Raw genomic sequence first — 25,284 nt, forward strand, 5'->3', positions numbered from 1 at the left:
TTGCCTCTTAAAAAGTAACCCACAAACTCCATATAATAGGAATTCCAGGTCTAAGAAAGTGTGGGGGAAATTTAGACTTGTTGGATACCTAGGGCCATCATGTATGAATTATGACCAAATTGTACATCCAGGCACCTACTCCAACAAAACTTGAGTGATCTAAGGTCTAACTGTCAGATTTATCCACATACATTCTTGACACAGTATGTGATTATTCCCAAATTATGTAACTGAGCATGTATTAAAATATTTAAATTTAATCCTATTGTTAACTAGTAAGGAATGAAAAATGAATTAGAAATTAGTATTTAGGGGCACCTGGGTGGCTCAGTCGGTTAAGCGGCTGCCTTCGGCTCAGGTCACGATCCCAGGGTCCTGGGATCGAGCCCCATATTGGGCTCCTTGCTCAGCGGAGAGCCTGCTTCTCCCTCTTCCTCTGCCTGCTGCTCCCCCTGCTTGTGCTCTCTATCTCTCTGTGTCAAATAAATAAAATCTTAAAAAAAAAAAGAGAGATTAGTATTTATTTAGCATTTACTATATATATTGGATACTTTATATATTATTTCTTTTTTAAAACTTAACCTAGGAGGTACCATTGTCTTCATTTTACATTGAAAAGAACCAAGACTCGGGACACTTAGATGGCTTCCTCAAGGTCCCCAGGTAGTAGGTGCGGAGGCAAGGTTTCAACCCAGGTTCTATCTGACTCCAAAGCTGTCTTTCCACCACAGAATGCTGCTTCCCTAGAGTGGATTTGAATGGATGAGAAGAGTTGATAAATGTTAAATCATCTGACCTAGTAAAAGTGAGTTTGAGTAACATCTTAACTTCATTTTCAGGAGTGACCCAATGATGGAGCACTTAGTCGACATTACATACATAATCTAGGGTCTATGAGGGTACCTCAAAGAACATTTATACATACACACACACACACACACCAAGTATTAGAAATGACCTTAAAAATCAGATCTTAGCTCAAAAAGATAATTAACAGTTACCCTTTATTATTCATTAAAAATGAACTTTCTAAAATATTAGTAAATCTCATTTTTAGCTCTGTTTTGAAGTGCTGATACCAGTGGAGTAACATTTTTCTTCTTTGAACCTTTTCTTGTAAAATCAGAGTTTTCTCTTTTTCTAAAACAGCAGGAAGTTCATTCCAGTTCTTAATAAAGATAAAAGGAGCGTCCATGGACTTGAGTAGCTGCAGAGGAGAATTACGGTAAACAGATGCATTTCCACAGCTGCCGGCTGTCATGACATCTTCTACCACGGGAATAGAGCCATAGGAGCAAGCCTCGTATATTCTATAACATTCTGTGTTTACTCCTACTGGGCACAATGTGAGATCACTCTGAAGCAAAGCATCTTGATAATTCTTAAGGCTTTCATTTGTTTCCTGAGGCTGCCACCTAAAAAAATCAGAAAAACAACTGTCATTTTCACTTTACTAAGCATGTTTTTTGTGAGAGAAAATGTCAGCTACCGGAAATGGTAAACACATTATAGAGATGACAGGCAGAAGAGAGAAATAAAATCTTGCCCAAATAGATTTCTTGAGAATATTTAAGAATTTGAAAAGTTTACAGCGACATATGTTTAAATCTAGTAGTCACCATAAAATTTCTGAATGAACGTTAATCCAGCCAATATTTTCTTTTCTTTAAAGATTTTATTTTATTTATTTTATTTTTATTTTTATTTTTTTAAAAGATTTTATTTATTTATTTGACGGAGAGATAGAGAGAGAGAGAGCACAAGTAGGCAGAGTGGCAGGCAGAGGGAGAGGGAGAAGCAGGCTCTCCGCTGAGCAGGGAGCCGGACGTGGGGCTCGATCCCAGGACCCCAGGATCATGACCTGAGCCGAAGGCAGCCGCTTAACCGACTGAGCCACCCAGGCGCCCCTAAAGATTTTATTTTTAAGTAATCCCTACACCCAACGTGGGGTTTGAACTCACAACCCTGAGGTCAAGAGTCTCACGCTCTACCAACCGAGCCAGCCAGGCAGGCACCCCCAGCCCATGTTTTCTGAGTGCCAGGTCTTCTTTCTCTACCCCACCCTCCAAAATCCTGCCCTCACAGCGCTCACATTCTAGTTCCAGTGATGGAGATGGAGAGTAAACAAGTCAGGTCAGTATGTTATTTAGGTGTTAAGTACTATGAAGAAAAATAAAGCAGAGAAGCGAGGAGGGAGTTTCTGAGCCAGCAATGTTGCAGTTTTAAGGAGGTAATCAGGTAACGTCTCATTGCAGGGGTGTCTGAGCACAGAGCTGGAGGTGAGGCAGCAAACCACGCAGACGTTTCAGCGGGGAACCAAGTGCAGTACAAATACAAAAGCCACGACACGGTGTGTGCCCGGCAAGGCCAAGGAACAGCAAGGAGGCCAGGGTGGCTGAAGCAGGATAGCAGAGGGGAAGAGGAGGGAAGATGAGGTCAGAGCATCCCATCATGGAGGGTTGTGATCGGAGGGGTGACTGACCTGACCCGTGTTTTATCAGAATTAATCTGGCCCTTGTGTTGAGAATAGACTGTACGGGGGCAAGGGTAGAAGTTGAGAGACCTTTAGAAAGCTAGACATTCTCTCCCAACTGTTCCTGTTTTCTCAGTGAAATAAGCAATAGTGTCAGAAGGTAATGAAAAGAGAAGAAGGTACGAAGCAGTCTTGTAGGAGAGAGGGAGAACACACGGACAAGGGGAACGTATGATTGCTGGGCACTTGAGAGTCAAGGTCACGTATTTAAAGTGAGGTCTATTGGCACAATTCTGTGTGTGTGTGTGTTTGGCCACATGGTGCAGGTAAGAGAGCTGGATTTTACCAGAGTTAGGGTTTGCTCCATTAGGGAACTAGGTATTTGAATGTGTATCAGTTGTAGTTGACTATGAAATTTTAGAGTGGAAAAGAAGAAAGTAAAGATGAGGTGAGCAAAGGACAATGAAAAGTAGTAGGAACAATGAATTATAAATCCCAGCTAAATTGTTGGAGTCAATTAATTATAGGGAGTGAGCTGGAATGACAGAAAATGGTGGTTATAGAGAGAGATGCTGGAACTTGAGATCACAAAGATGAAGTATGTGTAATGATAAGGTCTAAGAAATGAGCAGGACACTGCATGGCCAAGGCCAACTGGAGGACCAGATCATTGGAAGACAGGGGGTAAAGGAACCGTAAGACAAAGGTGGCAGAAGGACCATCTATATAGGTTGGGAATCACCAAGAATTAGGTTGGAGTAACATGGGAGAGTGAGAGTGTGCCAGAACTAAACTCTTCATGGAAGTAAGGAGATAAACCCCAGGGTCAGTAAATGACTTCAAAGAAAAAGAGCAATGGATGGTTTTGTTTGCTGACAAGATATTCAAAATGGGAGGTTGTAGGGAGGGAAAGGGGAGAATGGTCTGGAAGCAGCAATGAGAAGCAAGGAGGACACCTACTCCACCTCCCGGCTCAAGGCTGTAAGAGGAATTGCAAGAATAATTCTATTCCTACAATAAACTTTGATATTTTACACTGCCCTCATTCATTCCTTTCCTGGTACACTGTCCCCTTGTGGCTCTTTACATTTGCTTTCCCTCTGCCTGGACTACCCTTCTCCTAAATAGACACAGAGTTCACCCCTGCACTTTCTTCAGGCCTGTGCTTTTCTGTAATCTTCATACTGGAGTTTTCCTTAGCCATTCTATAACAGCAGGTGCTCCACTCTTGATCCCTAGTCCTCTCTACATCCCTCCTCTGCTCAGCTGTTTTTACATGGCATCTATCATGTATCTGACACACAATATATTTTACTGGTTTGTCTCCTCCAACAAACATTTAAGTTCTAAGAGGGCATGGACTTTTGACTGTTTTGTTCACTGCTGTATCCTTCATGGCTGAGATAGTTTCTGGCATATAGCAGTTGCTTGAAAAACAGTTGTTGACTGAATGGATATAGTATGGTTACATTAACTCTGCATCTGTTCTTAGAGTTGGGAGTTATGCTTTCAAAAAGAGAATATCTGCTACAATTAATATATTTTTAGATCTGGAAGGACATTTTTTAGGCATTTCTTCTCTGATGATTCTACACATGAAATTGCATTTGTTTATTTAAAAACAAAAGGAATAATTCCAAGATTTCTTCCTTCACTCCATGAACACCTGTTTCATGATTATCATGCAAAAGATGGAAGGAAGTTAAATCCATCCATCCATCCATCCATCCATCCATCCATCCATCCATCCAACCATCCACTCCCCATTTATCCTAGGCCTATTTGTGTAAGGTCCTATGTTAGGTCTGGGGATTCAAAGAATAGTATGTCCTGTTCTCCTGTCGTCAGGGTGATGTCAGTTCCCTGAAGGTGTGAGGAGTACTTCATGCCACTCTTGGAACACTGAAACTGGTTGACCAAACATCTCAGGGATGAACCTAAGACCTTACTGGCACTCATAATCATTGTGTGTCAGGTCTAATTGACAAATATCATTGAGGAATCTCAGACAGTTGACATTTGCATAGTATAGTTACTAGCATTTCTCTTCAGGATGGGCTCTAGCTATAGGAGATTCTCCCCATTTTAAATGCATACAACCCAGTTTCTACACAGCCTTAATTACCGATATATCTTCTGCAGAAAGACTGGTATTAATGAAGCTAACGTCTCTTTGGAGACCTGTGCTGCTACATAATGCAACTCTCGAACTAGAGAACAAAATGGGTGAATCAAGTAAACATAGAACTTACTGTTCTCTTGCTGAAACCCAACAAAGCTTATCGTTCCCATCTTGTTTCAAAATGTTCATTAGTGCTTGTCTGGATGAATTTTCATAAATGGTTCCTAAGAAATTACATAAGTAGGGCCTTTCATTATGCAGCATTGACCAACTTGCCTCCACCACAGGAAAATTCCTGTATCTACAGAAATAAGTACATATGAGTTAACAACATACGACAATAGGATTGGCAAATTACTGTATAACCTAACACCTTAGGTAGCATCATGATGCAGAGAGAAGAGATTTCAAGTATGATTTTCTAAACCTCAAACTGTAATTTTCCATGCTTACTTTGGAAAAGTCCCTGAATCTACTAACTTAAAAAAATAACCTCACATTGACATCTTTTACGAAATTGCTATAGAGATTAAGTGCCTGAAATGTTTTTTTTTACTCTTCAACTTCCACTTGTGGTTATAAGGAAGGTTGAAATCAAGACCTTCAAGGTATAAATAATCCACATTCATAATGATCATGCTTTAATGACTGTTGTAGCCAGGTGATGGAAGATTACAGAATAGACATTTCTATAGCAAAGAGCTCCAATTTTCCAAAGGCTTTTATTTTTTATTTATTTATTTTTTTAAAGATTTTATTTATTTATTTGAGAGAGAGAGAATGAGAGAGCAAGAGCACGAGGGGGAAGAGGATCAGAGGGAGAAGCAGACCCCCCGCTGAGCAGGGAGCCCGATGTGGGACTCGATCCCGGGACTCCAGGATCATGACCTGAGCTGAAGGCAGTCGCTTAACCAACTGAGCCACCCAGGCGCCCTCCAAAGGCTTTTAAAGTAGATTTTTTAAAACGGGCTCTTATAGGTTGATTTTTAAAAAGATTTTATTCATTTATTTATTTACTTATTGGAGGAGGGTGTATGCAAGCGGGAGGAGGGGCAGAGGGAGAGGGAGAGAGAGAATCCCAATCAGACTCTGCGCAGAGTGCACGGAAGTCCAACTCAGGGCTGAATCCCAGGACCCTGAGACCATGACCCGAGCTGAAATCAAGAGCTGGACGCCCAACCGAGTCATCCAGGCACCCGTAAAGTAGATTAAAAAAAACTTTGGGGCACCTGGGTAGTGCAGTCAGTTAAGCTTCCGACTCTTGGATTCAGCTCAGGTCATGATCTCAGGGTGGTGAGATATAGCCCCAAGGTGGGCTCTGCATTCAGCGTGGAGTCAGCTTAAGACTCTCTCTCCTGGGGCACCTGGGTGGCTCAATCATTAAACATCTGCCTTCGGCTCAGGTCATGATCCCGGGGTCCTGGGATCGAGCCCCACATCGGGCTCCCTGCTCGACGGGAAGCCTGCTTCTCTCTCTCCCACTCCCCCTGCTTGTGTTCCTGCTCTCACTATCTCTCTGTCAAATAAATAAATAAAATATTTTAAAAAATTAAAAAAAAAAACTCTCTCTCCTTCCCCCTCTGCCCCTTCCCCGCTCTCTCTCTCTCAAATGAATAAATCTTAAAAAAAAAAAAAAACCCTAGCTTTTAAAACACTAATAAAAAAATATAAAAAAAGCCCTTGCATGCCATACAGAAGAGGCCTTTTGCAATTGACCCATTCTCATCGGCATTTGGAAATATTAGAGACCAAACAATACAACCTTCCTATAAGGGTGAAGCTATATATTCTATAACAGGTTTTTTCAACCTTGGCATTACTGCCATTTTGGGCTAGTTCATTTTTTGTTGTGGAGGCTGTCCTCTACCTTGTAGGATATTTAGCAGCATCCCTGGCCTCTACCCACCAGATGCCATTGTCGCCCTTCCACTTGTTGTAACAACCAAAAATTATCTCCAGGCATTGTCAAATGTCTCCTGGGAGGCAAAACTGCTTCTGGTTGAAAACCACTTATCTATAAAAAGGATATTGGTCTAGTCCAACAATAAAAGAATTACAGAGTTTCCATCCAATGTATGGAAATTGTATGAATAGGCTATGTAGTGTTACTATGAAAGAGTAATTTTGTTTCAGAGCATTTTACAAGTATGAGCTCTACTCACGGGATAGAATTTTCAAAGGTCTTATATCTGGCTATACTTAATATAAACCTTTTTGTCTGATGCTACCACAAACCTACTAAGTTGGAATACTGCAGGGTAGGCCAGGAAATATGTCTTGTTAATACGCTTCTCTGGGGTTACCTGTGTAGCCAACTAAGCAGTAGTTTAAGGTCCCATCTGGTAAAAAGTGATAAGAATGAATAATGAGTATCTGATTCAAAAAACATGTTAACGAAATTTCTTGTAATTCATCCATTTGGCAAGTATTCACTCTCTATTCTATGCAGGCTTGGTTTTAGACTCTGTCGATACAGCGAACAAGAGACAGAACCCCTGGGGTTTATGTACTAGTGCTGGATCTAAGTTTAACTTATCTTAAAGTCAGCTAAAAACCCTCTATTAACAGAAAGATAAAAAATAAGTTTCCATTTTATAGACTCTATAGACATATTTAGAAGCCTTTGTTATTACTTAATTAACCCCTCTTATTATAGAAGAGATTTGTGCAAGTTTAGCAAGTCTCAGTGACAGATCTGAGCATATTACAATCCTCTCAAATCAGGGGTATGGAATGCTCCTGATTTAATATTGTTTCTCTAAACTCTTTTTTTTTTTTTTAAGATTTTATTTATTTATTTGTCAGAGAGAAAGCCTGAGAGACAGCACAAGCAGGGGTGGGGGGCATTAGGCAGAGGGAGAAGGAGGCTCCCCGCTAAGCAAGGAGTCCGATGTGGGACTCGATCCCAGGACCCTGGGACCATGACCTGAGCCGAAGGCAGACGCTTAAGCAACTGAGCCACCCAGGTGCTCCTTAATATTGTTTTACAAGTAAGATTTCTTTTTTGTCTTTACTATAAATTATATAGATTCTATAGTTGTTTTAAGTAGGTCTGCCTGTCTGCCATTCTCTGTTTAAACATCTCTTTAGGGCACTACTGATAAACTGGAAAATTCATCCTATGCCTTGGAGTTCTAAAACACAAAAAGGTAACTTATCCCCTCTCCTTATAAAATGCTAAAATACTCTGGGGGTGCCTGGGGTGGCTCAGTTGGTTAAGTGTCCAACTCTTGATTTTGCCTCAGGTCATGATCTCAGGGTTGTGAGATCAAGCCCCGAGTTGGGCTCTGTACGCATGGAGCCTGCTTAAGATTCTCTTTCTCCAGGGGTGCCTGGGTGGCTCAGTCATTAAGCGTCTGCCTTTGGCTCAGGTCATGATCCCAGGGTCCTGGGATTGAGCCCAGCATCGGGCTCCCTGCTCCGCAGGAAGCCTGCTTCTCCCTCTCCCACTCTCCCTGCTTGTATTCCTCTCTTGCTGTGTCTCTCTCTGTCAAATAAATAAATAAAATCTTAAAAAAAAAAGATTCTCTCTTTCCATCTCCCTCTGCCCCTCTTCCCCACTCACAATCTTCAAAAAAAAAAAAAGCTAAAGTACTCTAAAAACATCATCATCATCATTATTATTATTTTTTAAAGATTTTATTTATTTATTTGAGAGAGAGAGCACGAGAGGGAAGAGGGCAGAGGGAGAAGCAGACCCCCCGCCGAGCAGGGAGCCCGATGTGGGACTTGATCCCGGGACTCCAGGATCATGACCTGAGCCGAAGGCAGTCGCTCAACCAACTAAGCCACCCAGGCGCCCAAAACATCATTATTATTACTGAAGCATGAGACCAAACCATATTTTTTTCCATGGAAAAGATTGTACCTGGCCTCCCAGATGATACCAGAACTACATTTATTACAAATTTAAAGTACAATCTTCCTGATTCAGAAATTCAGGTCTTAGAGTCTAGAAACATGTAATAATATTTTGTACTTACGTTGCCACTCCTAAAGGCCACTGAAAGATATCCACATCATTAACCCAGGGGCTGTCATATATTATGAAAAGCAGCTCCACAAAGCCTCCATTTCTTTTGAGGAACTGGTTTATCCATTCATTATTACAATGTTCATTTCCAAGCAACACAACGGCAAGATGCTGGAGTTTTTGAGTTTGCACTAAATTTTGCGCATAAAGTAACCACTGGGTGGCATAAAAGATCTTAGTTTTTTCTCTTCCATTTAGAATGAGTACCACGTTATTCACATCAATGGGAAAGTACTCTGGGACTACAGCTGGGCCAGTGATGAAGCTGTTAAAACAATACAACAAAACAAGAACAAGAGACAAACCAACAAAAACAGAACAAAGGTATTTGAGATCAGAAGTTTTTAATCATTTTACATAAAATCTACAATGAGATTTAATCTGTATTCTTTCTAGAAACATAATTTCTATAATGCAAGTTTTCCTGAACAAGTTTGAATGATAGAGCACGGATGTCAATTAATGGGAACCTTTGGTTGTAGTAAGATCAACTGCATATGATAATCAGAAATGTGGTAGCTTGGTTGTTGCTTTTAACCACATTCAGAATACGTGCTGGCCAGAGTTTGAGCTGGTGAACTATTCACAGTTGAATCGTGTGAAACTCTATATAGTTCCTCCTCTGTAGAGTGTAAGCAGTTCCCACCCTTTTTATGTGGGAGTTACTGTTAACGTTCTTTATCTGAATGAAATGTAAGTGATGAATTGAGAAAGGGAGGATGGAGGTTAAGTCTCAAAAATATAATGTTAAGGAAAAAAGCAAGCTGCAGAATACTCATAAGATATGACAATTCTATGTAAATTTGAAAGTGCAATATAAAAATCGTGCTTAAATCTAGTATAAGTACAAATATAAACATATGAATGGGAGGATACACACCAAATTCATTACAGGGGTTGCCTCTGAGGAGGAAGAAGAGAAGAGGAACTGGGAAATAGTACAAAGAAAGCTTCCCTTTTACTGGGAATATTTAATTCTTTTAAGAGGAAAGTTAAATATCTGAAGCAAATATGACAGAGAGCTAGAATATGTTGGTTCTGCGTGATGGGTAAATGAGAATGTGTTATTTTATTCTCTGTGAAAAAGAAACAATATCGTATCTGTACTACAATTTTAATTACATAATGCTATACATAGAAAAAAGACTGGAAGTAGACATGACGAAATGTTGTCTAACCCTGTTTTTGGAATTCTGGGCACAGCGGAATTATGAGTGATGACAACATCTTCTGAATTTTCCAAGTTATTGTAATAATCACTTATTAGTCTTTTTAATTATAAGCCTATCTTAAAAAAAGAAAGATGTAATTTTAAAAAACAAATGAACTTGTAAAATCTGAGTACTGAATTTTTTAAAACTCTGTTCATTGTGCTTTAAACAATGCTATTGCTTTATTAACTACCAGCTGGCCTGGCTTGCAAAGGGCAGTGGATGCTCTGGGCTCAGGGTCCGTGTAGGATGTGAGGAGGAGGCGATGATCGGGAGGCTGCTCTGAAGGAAAGGAAATGGTCTGGAGGGCAGGCCCAAGAGACCTTAGATTTACTTCCGGACATGGGTAGACCTTGTAAAGGAGTCATGGAAAGCTATGGCCACGCCATCAAGAAAATGAAGAAACTCTTGGAAATCTAGCTGCCCATTGTCCATTTTCTTCATCATGTGGTCAAGGACACCAGAGTCCTTCCAGTTCTTTGTGAAGGCAGCCAGTTTTGTATTCATGAAGGCTAGGAGCTCTGTCTTGGGAGAGCGTGCAGTTGTTACCCTCCTTTCCAGCAAACTTCTGGAAAACAGCAATCAGAGACTCGATGCACGGCTCAGGCTCAGTAGGGCTGGACATTTTTGCCACGTCTGCGTGCAGTGGGCGAGGAGGCTGTGACCGGGCGGCAGCGGCGCTGCCAGAAGTTTATTTATTTTTAAGTAATCTTTACATCCAATGTGGGGCTCAAACTCACAACCCCAAGATCAAGAGTCACATGCTCTACTGACTGAGGCTGCCAGGTGACCCTCACAGGATTATTTTGAAGACTAAATGCATTAACAGATGTACAGTGCTTAGAACAGTATCTGGCACATAGGAATCACTATAGGAGTCTTGCTGCTGTTATTAGTTCTATTATTTTTACTATTACTTAAATAGGTACTGCAACATCTCCCTACCTTCCCTTCTCCTTTCTGTTTCCAGAACTGAATATTATCTCTCCTTCATGTACCTGCACAAAAGCCTTATTGATACATTCTTTATATTAATATCTTCAACTAGGTTACAAGCGAGCCTGGGACTTATTCTGTCTCTTGAAGGAACTTGGCCTATCTCTACTCATATCTATCATATATTGATTTACAGTTTAATTTCATAGGGCAACTTCATTTTTAATTTCTTAGGAGGAATCTTACTTCTGCTCATCATGGCCTTTACTTATCCTTAAAAGACTGCCTTCAGAGTCCTGTAATGTCCATATGCAGGAATTATCACATGATATATAACTGTCCATCTATTCGATAAAACAAAAGCTAGATGCCAAATTATGTATTGTTATCAGAGTTCAATTATGGTATTTTCAATTAACATCTGCTACTTATGAAAAGGTTAAAAAAAAGAGAAAAAGTTGAACTTATTTCTAAAGATCAAGATACTGAGTAAGTTTTAATTTACATTTTGTAAAATTCACCCATTTTGGGGCACCTGGCTGGCTCAGTTGGAGGAGTGTGTGACTCTTGATCTTGGGGACATGAGTTTGAGCCACACGATGGGTATAGAGGTTACTTAAAAATAAATAAATAAATAAATAAAATCTTTAAAAAATAAATAAAATCTTAAAAAACATAAAAACCTGTTTACTTTTCAAGAATGATTACTTTGAAAAGATACATGAAATGAAATTGCTTTCTAAGTGTCTAAAAACTAAACAAGAATTAAAAGAGCAGAGAAAACTCAAATGAAATTGAGATTAACCATAGCTTTTCTTTTTGATTTCTGTGGGAAGTAAATGGAAACCTAATAGAAACCTGAATCTTTGGTTGACACCTTTTTCCCTAATAGTACAATTGTTACATGAAATAAGCATTTAAAATAATTATTTTTATTTCAATAAGAAAGCAAAATCTTTTTTTTTTTTTTTTAAGATTTTATTTATTTGACAGAGAGAGAGGGCACAAGCAGGGGGAGTGGCAGGCAGAGGGAGAGGGAGAAGCAGACTCCCCGCTGAGCAAGCAGCCCAATGTGGGACTTGATCCCAGCACCCTGGGATCATGACCTGAGCCGAAGGCAGTCGCTTAACCAACTGAGCCACCCAGATGTCCCAAGAAAGAAAATCTAATAGAAAATAGCACTCTTTCATACAGCAATATTATCACATTTTTTTCTAAAGAAAATAATCGCAATTCTACCTATTTAAAAATCTTTAGAAAATATGGAATCATAGATAAAAGTTTTATAAAAATAAAAACTCAAAAAGTCTTAATGATACATTCGTTTTACTGAATCTGAAAAAAGAAAAAAAGATTTCTGGGGGAGCCTGGGTGGCTCAGTCGATTAAGTGTCTGCCATTGTTCGGCTCAGGTCACGATCAGGGTCCTAGGATTGAGCCCCGTGTTGGGCTCTCTGTTCAGTGGGGAGTCTGCTTCTCCCTCTGTGTTCTCCCTCTCTCTCTCAAATAAATAAATAAAATCTTAACAAAATAAAAATAAAAAGAAGATTTCTGAGTAATTGCATTAAAATGATAATCTATACCATCAAATCATGAAAGACTCGTATATAAATGTTTTTATAAAATGTTCACAACTCATAACAATAGCTTTGCTTCCACTTGAGTATTATAAAATATGTGAACATGACTAGTATATGAAAGAGAAAAACGAAAATACTTTTAAGTTTATATATTATTCCTTCAAGATATGGAATATTAAATGCTTATCAACAATCAAATGTTATAAAATTTGGAGCATGAACTTTCCCATATAATCAGAAATGTTTTGATAAAAATGAAACCGACAAAATTAAAAAAAGGAAGCATTTTGTAAAAATGTTCAGGTAAACTATAACTACAATATATATATTCATGAGATTCACTTTTCTATTCTTCACAAGTTGAACTGGAAATATTGTCTCTAAATATGTTTTCCTCTGATTTTTCTCCTCGTATTTATATAAAACATTGTATAGAAAGACAGCAAACGTTAATGTTGCACAATTAATACCTGTAATGTGTTCTTCCTACAACTGAATTTCCTTCTCTCCACTGAGCAGTCACATCGGTGGGATCAAGCAAGCCTTCAAAAATATGCTCCCAGAGATACAAACCTGGTAATCAATCAAACAAACAAACAAAAAACAAGAACAAATCCATTTACTGTCTGGTTTACTCTGGTGTGTGAGATGAGTTTATGTTCTGCTCATTTTTTTTTTTTTTTTTTTTAAAGATTTTATTTATTCATTTGACAGAGACAGAGATAGTGAGAGCAGGAACACAAGCAGCGGGAGGGGGAGAGGGAGAAGCAGGCCTCCCCCCGAGGAGGGAGCCCGATGTGGGACTCGATCCCAGGACCTGGGATCATGACCTGAGCCGAAGGCAGACGCTTAACGACTGAGCCACCCAGGCGCCCTGTTCTGCTCATTTATATAAGTTGACCAGGAAAGCAAACTGTATTCCTTTTTGGTCCCCTGGCAGGCAGTTCTGCCAAGCAAGAGCTCAAAATCACCAATATGGTGGTTAAGGTATGAGAGACAGAATTCAGAGCTTGTCAGTGTGAAATGTGGCAGAATGTGGGTTACATCAAAGACAATAACCTCTCTTACTCTAAATCTGAGAAACCCCTAATTTTCGTTGGACTTTTACTACCTACTTCATCCTGACATGTGTTATAATGTAAGTTACTATATGATTAGAATGGCTTCTATATCCTAACAAACTAGGGGAATTCACCATTTTGTGCCAAACACCACCAGAGGAGCTCACGCATATATGTATACAGTCAATACATCAGGGAGATAGTAACTCGTATTCCCTTGGACACACATCCCTCACTGCATCATGCCCTCTGCAGACAAATGCCTTTGCATTTTTCTCCTTAGGGTGACCCCTGATATTTTACTGTGGTTTCACCTGAATGAAAACTCTGAGTAGAGGAAAGCAGAAGGAAGTAATCTGGGAGCCCTGTTTTACTTATTGACAGATGTGCTTTCTTCCATTCTCATTATGCCCTGGTACTAAAAGGACACACACAAAATGACTGTGTTTAAACACTTAGCCAACCAGATAAAGCTTTCCACGTGTGGTGGCCCAATAATGCCTCCCTGTCCACCCAAGATGGCCGAGGACGTAATCTCTAGAATCTATGAATACACTATCTTACATGGCAAAAGAAACTTTCTATATGTGATTAATGATGCTGAGGTGGGAAGGCTATCCTGGATTATCTAGATAGGCCCTAGGTAATCATAAGTGTTCTCACGAGAGAACACTTGATTCACAAGAGGGAACACGAGAGGGAAGCAAGGGTGTCAGAGTGAGGGAGGGAGGTATGAGGATGGAAGCAGAAGCTGGAATGATGTGGGGCCATGAGTCAAGGAACGTGGGTAGCTTGAAGAAGGTGCAAAAGTCAAGGAAACAGATCCTCCTCTAGAGACTCCAAAAAGAATACAACCCTGTGGACACTTTTTAGACTTCTACCTTCAAAAATGTAAGATTATAAGTTTATGGTGACTATGGTTAATAATACTGTTTTATATATTTGAAAGTTGCTAAGAGAGTAGATCTTAAAAGTTCTCATCACAAGAAAAAAAGTATGTGTGGTGATAGATACTAACTAGACTTATTATGTTGATCACTTCACAAAATATAAATATCTCAAACCATTATGTTGTATACCTGAAACCAATAAAATGTTATATGTCAATTATATTAATTAAAAAAAATAATAAAATTGTGTTGTTCTAATTCACTAAATTTTTGGTAACTGCTTATGGCAGGAAACTAGAGATTATGGTACCTGGAAATGAGATACTGCTGTAATAAATTCTCAAAAATCTGGAAGTGGCTTTGGAATTGCGTAATGGGAAGACGCTGGAAGAACTTTGAGGAGCTTGATTTATTTATTTATTTATTTTTAAGGATTTTTTTCTTTATTTATTTGACAGAGAGAGACATAGCGAGAGCAGGAACACAAGCAGGGGGAGTGGGAGAGGGAGAAGCAGGCTTCCCGCGGAGCAGGGAGCCCGACGTGGGACTCGATCCCAGGACCCTGGGATCATGACCTGAGCCGAAGGCAGACGCTTAACAACTGAGCCACCCAGGCGCCCGAGGAGCTTGATTTAGAAATGCCTACATTAGATTGCCTTGGACAGGTTATAGGTAGAAGTATGGGTGTTAGTGACTCAGCTGGTGAGAACTCAGAAGAGAAAAAGCACAGTAGAAACAAACCATTTACTGGTTTTTATAAGCACTTAAGCAGACTATTAGTAGAAATATGCAGGTTAAAGTGCTGCTGGTGAGGGCTCAGAAGGAAATGAGGAACATGTTACTAGAAACTGGAGAAAAGGGGATCCTGGTTATAATAGCACCAGAATGCTTAGTTGAATTGTGTCTAGAAGTTATATGGAAAGTGGAAAGTGTAAATGATAAACTTGGATATTTAGCTGAAGAGATTTCCAAGTAGTGTTGAAGCTGTGGCCTGGTTTCTTCTTGCTGATTATAGTAAATATAAGAGGAAAGAGTGATTGAGTAACTTAAGCAAGAAGGAGCCAGGTCTTGATGGTTTGGGAAATTCTCAGCTTGTTCAATCGCAAAAGGGTGGAAAATTAGGAGATTCACTGTCAGGAAGGCGTGTTTCTGAAAGAAGGTGACGGATATAGTTGAGTATCTTTTTGCTAGTGCCTCAAAAGGATTAAAAGGTTAAAATATTCAGTCACATAGAGGGCTCACTGAGAATATTAGGGGTGTAATTTATGGGTCTCCTCAGCCATCTCAGCAGAAGCCAGAAACAGAGATGAGATTCTCCAGGAAAGACCTGGAAGAGTTCTTGTCTGATGGAGTGAATTTCCTGTGATAGGAGACCCAAAGGCTTCTTGAAAATGTTCTATCAGCAGAAACACTGCTGGCTTGGACTAAAGGGGACAGAGAGATGTTGAAATGAAAGAAGGGTATTGATTCCCCAAATCCTACCAGGATTTGGATTCCCCAAATCAATACCAGGAACATTTATTAGGATACCGGCTGATAAAACCACTGAGTGGCAAGCACACGCTACCATTCATGACAAAGGAAGGATGACTGCAAGGATTGAGAGCTGCAAGACCAGGAGCAAAGTTCTGAGCCACAGGTTTTTCCAAGGCCTTGAAACTTAACAGTTTGCCTGGCTGGAATTTAGAATTGCTTGGACCAGTGACTCCATTTTCCTCCCCCTCCCCGCCACTTTTTAAAAAAGATTTTATGTATTTGAGAGCAAGAGTGAGAGTGAAAGCAAGAGAGAAAGAGAGAGAGAGACACACACACACACAGAGTGCCAGTGGGGGAAGGGGCAGAAAGAGAGAGAGAGAGAGAGAAAGAATTCCAAGCCAAGTCTGCACTGAGCACAGAGCCCGACACAGGGCTCGATCTCACGACCCTGAGATCATGACCTGAGCTGAAATCAAGAGTCTGACGTTTAACTGACTGAGCCACCCAGGTGCCCCTTTTTCCCTCTTTTTTGAATAGGAATGGAATTGGAATCCTATTTGCCTGGGAAATAGGTTGATGAAAAGTAGTGTTTGATAAAACTCATCTAGTCACTTTGTGCTTACTGAATTGCAAAGAGAAAAGTCTGGAAACATGAAAACCTGTGAAGAATAGAATTAATTAAAAACTAGATGGGGGAAATGGGAATTTAAAGGATGAAATTAATATTAGAGATTTTATAAAGAAAAAAGTTGCTAGAACTTGATGATTGGAGCCTGGGTCTAGGTACTTGAAATCTGGAGGTCAGTAGTAATCTTCAAGGATGTATATTTGCATGCAAGCAAATTTATGAAACACTAAGGGCAAAGCGTCATTCTCTGATTACTTTCTTCTCCTCTGGTCCTTTCTACCTTATTCTACGATATACCTTACTGTAGATAAATCCAATGTTTAAAGGCCCAACAAAGCCCCTTTTAATTCGCTTAATTCTTTCTGACTCTTGTAACCCTCATTTAGGGTCCCATTCTCTGATTGAGCATAAAATATAACTTGGAACTCTAAAATCTCATGATACTCAGAGCAAAAATGCTTTTGTGGGTATTCAAGTTTAATTAACTATATCCTATATCCCCCTCTTACATATTTATAATGAACACTGGCATATTAAGGGCTCTGAGAATGGCCTGTAATAAAGAACCCTGTTTAACTTTGTTCAGTTTAATGTTTCCCAAATTTGTTTGGCCATCATGTGCAGGGGCCACATCTTATATTTGTGTGTCAAGTGTCCAATAAATACATAAATTCATGAAAATTCAGTTGACATAGGCATTTCTATATAATGATGCTTACATTCTACTTTGTATCTACAAATAAAGCTGTACTCAGCTAAAGACCAATGACAGATATCTGTGTACGTGTATTTCCACAGATACTGTCTAACAGAAAGGAGAAATGAAATATTAAGGAAAAGTAAAAAAATGTATCATGATGCTTTAACAAATGATGAAGTAGACTAAATGCATTAAAATGAATTGAATTTAACATTAATAAAGTACATTTAGGATTCTTTTTACATGTCTTAGCTCTATACATTAACTTACCAATGGCAGCTTTCCCCCAGATTTGTACACGGAAGTCTGTTTTCCCTTTTGTGGATTTATTTAATATTTGAAGGCTAGTTTTAAATCTGTGTTGTTGCTCATTTTTTTCATCTCCTTCCCAAGGATTCCATTCTTCACTTCCCAAAGTAGATTGTTCTGTGTTTTAAAAAGAGTAACCGTGTTTATCAGTAAGGTAGAGCTGCAGATGTAAATAAATTCAAGCCCTTTAAATTAGATGTGAGGGCGTGCTAATTTCAGCTTTTCATAGAGGTAAAGCAACTGCATTTGAACCGTTTAAACACATACAATAAAAAAAAAGGAAATCAGAATTTTTATTAAATCTTTATTCTGAAAGATCTTAGAAATAGAATGTTAACAGCAGACACAAAATCATCTCTCCCAAATGAAACCTTCTAAACTAACTGGATAATATGTATCAAGTTTAACTTTCGCTATTCTTTATAGGTTGTGTATACGTAACCTATACATAAAAACTTGACTTCAGAATGGAAAGTGTCCAACAGTTTTAGATACTACTGTGCACAATTCTGAAAAAAGGGAGAGATAAGACTGAGTCCGATTCTGACATAGGTCAAAATCCAGGACAGAGGACCACCATTTGGAGGTAAGGCACCCAGGCCTTCCCAAATCGCTGCAAGATTAGCGAAGGCTCTTTGTGTCAAGGAGGAAATAGGGGTCTTAAACCCAGCGGCATTCCCAAGAATCTCCGACATTCTGTGACAATGCCTCGCAGGTTCAAGTCGTGTTTCACGGAGTGCGCGCCAGTCAGCTTTGAAGGTGGGGAGTGGGGCTGGCGTGTGAGATTCGGGCGAGGACTGAGACAGCCGCACACGCTCCGAGCCCGAGCCCAGGGCCCGCTACCGAGACCTGAAGGGGAGGCGCAGCCTGGAGCCCGGGGGCACCCCCGGACCCGCGAGCCGGGTCTGCAGCCGCCCAGTGTCCTACCTCGGCCGCGCCTCTCCCGCGCCGGGGCCGCCCCTTTCCTTAGGCCCCGCAGAGACGCGGCCGGCGCCCGGCGGCGGCGCCCGAAGAAGACGTGGTAGGCGGCGTAGAGGGAGAAGAGGCAGTACAGGGCGATGAGAAACGAGCAGAGCCGCTTCCGCGTCAGCCGCATCCCACTCGGGCTTCCCGTCGGCCACCGCCACCTTGGTGCTGGGCCGGAGAAGAGGCCGGCACTCAGCGCCCTGGCCCTGCCGGCTTCAGGTGCAGGCCTAGGCCGGGGGGAAGGGAGTCACCAGAATCAACCCCGCCCCCGCTCAAGCCCCGCCCAGGGGCCGCCCCCGTGTCTCCACCCCGCCCCTCGCGCCAGCCCAGCTCAGGCCCCGCCCTCAGCCCCTCCCAAGCCTCGCCTAGGGCTTCGCCCCGCCCCTCTACAGGCGGGGCTCCTTCACCGGCTTTGGTAGCCTGTTGGCATCAGTCTTTGGAATTGGGCGTTGGGAGACCGCATCTTAACAGCGCGCTGCTCCTTGATCTCCGTAGTGTACCGATGGCCTCTTTCAACCCTGTCCTCCTCCCCAAGTACATAAAAACTTACCTGTTATCTGACCGTAAAGAAAGAAAAAACCCACAGACCTAAACAGCACCCACTGTGATCCCTGAAGTCCATGTGAAGGCATGGTCCCTTCTAGTTTTTGTTCCCAGAGCTTAGCAGAGGGCCTGTGACATTACAGATGAATGATATACATGTCCTTTAAAAAAAGCTAAGTTGGTGGAGTGCCTGGCTGGCTCAGCTGGTGGAGCACGGTCTCTTGATCTCTGGGTTGTGAGTTCGAGCCCCACAGTTGGGTGTAGAAGTTACTTGAGAATAAAATGTTAAAAAAAAAAAAAAGTTAAGTGGTGATAGTGGCACAACATTGAGGATGTAATAAATGTCACTCAATGGTACACTTAGAAATAGAAGAGCAAATTTCATTATGTATACCTTACTAAAATTTTTTTTTTTTTTAAGATTTCTATTTATTTGACAGAGAGAGACACAGCGAGAGAGGGAACGCAAGCAGGGGGAGTGGGAGAGGGAGAAGCAGGCCCCCCGCGGAGCAGGGAGCCCGATGCGGGGCTCGATCCCAGGACCCCGGGACCACGACCCGAGCCGAAGGCAGACGCTCAACGACTGAGCCACCCAGGTTCCCCACCTTACTAAAATATTTGAGAAAAATTTTATTACTATGATACGACTTGAGTGTACACAAGCAGTCTTTTGTCAAATAAAGGCTGTAAAATTGAATGCTGTCAATAAACTTTGTCAAGTCCTTGTGAAGTTGGGCTACAATTTTTTGTCGGTTGCATTTAGCATCTTTTTTAAGTAATACCTATGCCCAACATGGGGCCTGAGATCAAGAGTCACATACTCTACCGACAGCCAGCCAGGTGCCCCTGAGTCTAGCTTTGTCCTTCAACTTGTTTGGCATTCTTGGTAGCCAGAGAGCTTGTAGAACACAAGTGTGGAGGAGGTCATCAGAGCCTTCACTTGCTGTGTCCTGACCGATTCAACTCTCCAACCTGATTCAGTCTTCTTAACATTTCTGGATAAAGTTTCCATCTCCTCCATTAGCAAAAAACTTAACCTGTCCAGAATTTTATGTTCTTGGGGTCAGGTCTCTGTCTTCCATATTGAAATGTAGATAATATGATAAGGAAAATTTTATGGCTAGAAGGAAATCTAGGTCCAGAGGGGTGAGGTGACTTGACCAACGGCTCATACTTTTTTGGTGTCTGAACTGGACTAAAATTTCTACGTCTGTTCTCAGTTCTGTGTTCCTGACATTCATTGTAACTATGTCCCGGCCCCTCATCTCATCCTTTTTTTTAAAAAAATTGTTGTTTTTTGTTTTGTTTTGTTTTGCTTAACAATATCAGATCCTAATGACAAACTGCTTGAGTTTAATCATAGATCTTAATGATCCAATTTCCAGTTCGACTCTGAATAATGTTTGTTCCTCCAAATTAAATCCATTATGGAAGAATGACTCTGTGCCATAGTTGAGGATATAAAACAAGGTAGTACAAATTTTTTTTAAGATTTTATTTATTTATTTGAGAGAGAGAGAATGAGATAGAGAGAGCATGAGAGGGGGGAGGGTCAGAGGGAGAAGCAGGCTCCCCGCCGAGCAGGAAGCCTGATGCGGGACTCGATCCCGGGACTCCAGGATCATGACCTGAGCCGAAGGCAGTCGCTTAACCAACTGAGCCACCCAGGCGCCCAAGGTAGTACAAATTTTAAAGGCAGTTCCAAAGAAGTTCCCAAAGTACTTTGAGTACAATCAATGGAATAATTATGTACATCTAACCAAGGTATTTTCTTATTCAAAACTGCCATTAAGTGAGGAAGTGAAAATTCCTTTACTTACAGATTCTCTCATTTTTGGTCTTTTCTCTAGAAAAATATCATGTGTTTTTTGTTTTGTTTCAGATTTGGCTTTTGTTGTCATTAAGAATCTTTAGAGTGATATTTTAAGAAGAAAACAAAGCATTTTAAAATGGAAATAAACTCATAATGATTTGAATTTGAAGGTGGCATTGTCTAGAAGCAGTTAAGGCACAGTACTGAGGAAGTATCAGCTCTGAGCCATAATGAGGAATCAAAGAAAACTTCGTAATTTTCTAGCTGGAAGGATGGTGTTAGTGCCTTTTTTTTTTTTTTTTTTACGTAGGCTCCACACCCAATGAGGGGCGAGATCAAGCGTCACATGCTCTATCAACTGAGCCAGCCAGGTGCCCCTGGTGTTACTACTGATATAGAAGGAAAACATGAGATGGAGAGCCATTTTTTTAGAGGTGGATGATTTGCCTTACTGTCTTTTTTGCCCAGTAAATTTTAAAGACAACTCAGTAATTTAGGTGAAAATGAAATGTTTATTATCAGGATTAGATGAGACTAGAGCAGCAAGAGTACCTTGTTTTCAGTCACTAATCTTTAGTGTATCACCTGAAGGCTAATAGATGCTTAATATGTGTTTGTAGCTGATAATGCATCACCAGCCTTAGATCGCTCTACAGATTTACTTTTCATAGTGTCTCTGGTGCCTACTACAGGATCTGGCATATTTCAGGTGTTTAGTAAATATTTGCTGGTTGAATTCTTTTTTTTTAGGATTTTATTTATTTATTTGAAAGAGAGAGAGGGAGAGAGCAGGGGAGAGGGGCAGAGGCAGAGGGAGAAGCAGACTCCCTGCTGAGCAGGGAGACCAATGTGGGATTTGATCCCAGGACCCCGGGATCATGACCTGAGCCAAAGGCAGACGCTTAACCGACTGAACCACCCAGGTGCCCCTTCTGGTTGAATTCTTATTAGTATTAAAAAATGAATTTATGTTACAGCTGGTATATTTCTTAGCTAGGTGGATCTACTGGAAATTGAGACCACCTGTAGCCAGATAGCTTAAGTATCAGGACAGAGAACTTGGGCCATCTACACTAATATGACTTTTCTCTTGTTTTTGTAAATTCTTGCCCAAGAGGATAAGGCCATAAACTAATAACTAATTTCACTGTTTATTTCAGGAAATTCCTGCAAACTAGTTAATCTGAACAAACAGCTCACTCTTCTTGGCAAATATTGTTTAGCTGAAATAGATGGTTTATCTGGGCAAATACTTCACTTATGAAACTTATGAAATATTTTACTTATAAAAAAACATCTTAGTTATCAGGACTTGTTTCAAAATCAGTGTAGTGGTGTGCCCACCAATTAGGGTGTCCACCTGTCTCGGTTTGCCCAGGACTGAAGGGGCCCTTGGGATGTGGGGTTTTCAGTGCTAAATCTGGGAAAGTGCCAGAAAACCAAGGACAAATTGGCCACCATACCACCAGCCCTAAGCTATTATGTCAAAAACTTTGCTCAATCCCCAAAACAATTCCCTCTTAAAAGAGCTGTCCTGAGCTCTTTTTACTCAGACTCCCATATCCTATAAAGTATCACTTGCTATCTTCTTCCTTCTGAGGCTACTAAGCTCCTGACAAAGCATTGTTCTTCCTTACTGTAGTAGATTTAATAAGCTTAGCTTTCCTTAATCGTCAGGTGATTCTGGTGGTCTCCTGGGGAGATGGCAGTTGTTGTATGTATATTTTTGTTTTGCCTATCTTTTCTGTGGGAGTGAGAATTATTTATGGAGTTAATAGAGAGTATCTATTTTATAACTACATAAAACACCCACTGTATCAATGTACACTCAAGGGCTACTAACTAATGGTTAGTTGAGTTTTACTACAGAGAATGATATGCAAGTTAAAACTAATATGGGGTTGAGGTTGTCTTGAGTAGGGAAGAGGACCATGCAAATGGAGGTGTTGTTTTACTTCAAACTACAAATGACTGTACAATTCAAAAATAAATTATGGTGATGTGTTTAGGTTACAAAGGAATAAATCTTCGAATTGATCTCAATATAGCAGTATTCATTTTCCTTTCTCTTTGTTTTTAATATGTGAGCTACAGCTGAGAGCTACTTTCTGTATATTACTGGAATCTCCTCAGGCACGGTTGGGTGAATGCAGAGAGAAGGAAAGACAAAGAGAATTGGTGGGGAGGTGAAGCAGTGTAGAAAAGGGGATGAAGTCAATACCCTCTGAGTTTGGGGCTCCAGGGATCAGGAACCAGGCCTGGGAAGGTAAAAGGTGGGAGGGAAGGTATAGATAAAGGAACATGAGATAAATTAAATTAGAGCAAGTCTAAACATTTTATTTGGTGAAATTTTCTTCTCTGTCTGCAAAAGGAAAAATTATTAATCTACAAAATATTAAGAAAGAAGTCCTAATGCCTTCTTGCCAGGTGCCTGAGAAATAGTACACATTTATTCTTAGAAATCCACAGTGTAAATTTTTTGTGATACCTGGCCAAAATTCTTCCCTAGATTTATCAATGTTTCAGTAATACTTAAGAAGTGTATTAACTACTTTGAGAGATTTCTTTACAGCTTGCCTGGTCAAAAGACTTTGTTTCAAGCAAAGTTGTTTTTTGTTTTTTGTTTTTTTTTACAGTCAGATACTTCTAGTAGGGTTGGCCATGTAACAGCCTATAAGTCATTAACTATAGTTATATTAAATTTATAAGAATCAATCCCAATAAGATACAGTTTTTTCTCTGTAAGTATGGTGATGATACAAATAAGTAAAGAAAGTCTCCTGAAATTTGTTGACATTCGGAAATAAGCAAATTGTAATTTTTTTTTTCCTTCCGAAGATTTATCTATTTATTTGAGAGAGAGAGCGCGCAAGCGAGCAGGTGGGGAGAGGTGGAGGGAGAGGGAGGGAGAGAATTGCAAGCAAACTCCCCACTGAGCATGGAGCCTGAGGCAGGGCTTGATCTCACCAACCTCACCCTGAGATCACTCCCTGAGCCGAAATCATGAATCAGCCACTTAACCCACTGAGCCACCCAGGCGCCCGAGAAAGTTTTGATCAATAGTTGGTGGTGTAATCCATCCCACAAGAATGTATGGGTATGGAACTATGTGCAAGATATGTAACAGTCAGCCTAAAAAAAACAACATCTGAATGATTTGGGCCAATTTTCCAGTTTAAACTAAGAATATTATAGGCTTGAAATGTATCTTGTGATTAAAATAAATGTTGACGAAAGGAATTTAAATAATCTTTGTAATAGATTTTGTGCTCTTTGCTCTGACATTGTAGCTGCTTAAGTTAGCAAAAAGAAAAAAAATGTTAGGTAACCGAAATGAAGTTGTCCAAAGAAAATCTCCTGAAAATTTTGGAATAAACCAATTCTGCCAAGATGAATTATTCTAAAAGGCAGAAAGGAAACTGCATTTAAAGAAAGTGAACAGAGGAGGGAGCTGCAGACAGGATTTTAACTATATGGATGCAACTGTTTTTGTATTTGTGGTTTCTGATATATACTAATATAAATGATCACATTCATTAAAAAATTGTATTACACATAAAAACGACATGTTTCTGTATCTGTGAGTTGGTAGTGCTTGCTTGGGGAAAAGAATGCCACAGAATGCTTGGGTCAATTCTAGATTCGTGATTGAAGATATTTACATTCAGAAATGTTTTTTTCATGAGGAAACCGTGTTTCCAAGGTTACTCCCATCTCGGGGGCAAACTGAATAATAATAACACTTTAAAAAGAAGACAGATTGCTCTGGCTTTGCCACCATTCAGTGTGCATGGACACATATTTCTGAGAAGTGGCTTACATGTGATACGCTATGATGTTTATCTGCCTCCTCTTTCACTGGTTTGCTGATGATGCTTTCTGTATGCAGCACCTAGGAAGGCCCAGTCCTATCACTACTGGTTCTGGGAGATGTCTACCCTGATGCTGTGCTATTGCTACTGGTGGTACTAATATCTGTGCTAAAAGGGGCCTTTTGTCACCACCAATAACGCTGGCATGGTATCCACTGACTCTCCAAAATATTGTCACCAAGGCCGTTTTTTCCATAGCTCCTTTATCCTCTACTCATTTTCCATCCTAAGCAGATCTCTTAAGCCTCAGAATATGCTCAGTCGTGCTTAAAACCTAGAATAAAGGCAGTTTAGAATCAAGCTTGGATCTCAAGAACTTTTAGGATAATTGTATTGTTATTCTTTGCAAAAGTCAGCGATAGAGGAGGGAGACCCGTATTGGTGAGTATATCTGAGACAATGTCTAGTCCGAACTTGCTCATGGAAGTAAGGATATAAATGTTTCCAGTAATTATTCCTCAAATAACCCATTATCTATAATTTTTCTCATCATTCAAATACATGAACAGAGCTGGGCTATGTGTTTTCTTGTCTTAGACCAATTCTAGTCTATGTATATGAACAAATTTAATTTGGTAATACTTACCTCCAGAGGTAACTTATGCTCTTTGGAATGTATATAAAATTCTTTCTTTCTTTCTTTCTTTCTTTCTTTCTTTCTTTCTTTCTTTC

At 40.2% G+C, this 25,284-nt stretch overlaps 1 protein-coding gene across 3 annotated transcripts; it reads right to left on the reverse strand.

Moving 5' to 3' along the window:
• Positions 1 to 988: 988 nt before the first annotated feature.
• On the reverse strand, positions 989 to 18,658 carry RXYLT1 (ribitol xylosyltransferase 1). Of its 3 annotated transcripts, none has more exons than XM_021678636.1 (6): positions 18,346 to 18,658; positions 17,380 to 17,535; positions 12,825 to 12,927; positions 8,579 to 8,893; positions 4,726 to 4,896; positions 989 to 1,415 (listed from the first exon to the last, which is right to left on the reverse strand). In XM_021678636.1, the coding sequence occupies exons 1-6, from the start codon at positions 18,512 to 18,514 to the stop codon at positions 998 to 1,000; spliced, it is 1,332 nt and encodes a 443-aa protein (XP_021534311.1). In that variant the 5' UTR covers positions 18,515 to 18,658; the 3' UTR covers positions 989 to 997. The 3 variants fall into 3 exon arrangements, with proteins under 3 accessions (XP_021534311.1, XP_044770708.1, XP_021534312.1); XM_044914773.1 differs by having other exon boundaries at positions 995 to 1,415; positions 18,343 to 18,616; XM_021678637.2 differs by lacking the exons at positions 12,825 to 12,927; positions 18,346 to 18,658 and having other exon boundaries at positions 995 to 1,415; positions 17,380 to 17,393.
• Between the last annotated feature and the right edge of the window lie 6,626 nt (positions 18,659 to 25,284).

The sequence above is a fragment of the Neomonachus schauinslandi genome, chromosome 5, assembly GCF_002201575.2.
Source record: "Neomonachus schauinslandi chromosome 5, ASM220157v2, whole genome shotgun sequence".
NCBI lineage: Eukaryota > Metazoa > Chordata > Mammalia > Carnivora > Phocidae > Neomonachus > Neomonachus schauinslandi.

Coding starts and splice junctions, on each gene's coding strand:
- RXYLT1 (XM_044914773.1), bottom strand. CDS start 18,514: ATGCGGCTGACGCGGAAGCGGCTCTGCTCGTTTCTCATCGCCCTGTAC. Junction 12,928..17,379: donor CTGGGGGAAAGCTGCCATTG/GTAAGTTAATGT, acceptor ATTGATTACCAG/GTTTGTATCTCTGGGAGCAT. Junction 8,894..12,824: donor GTAGGAAGAACACATTACAG/GTATTAATTGTG, acceptor TTGTTTTAACAG/CTTCATCACTGGCCCAGCTG.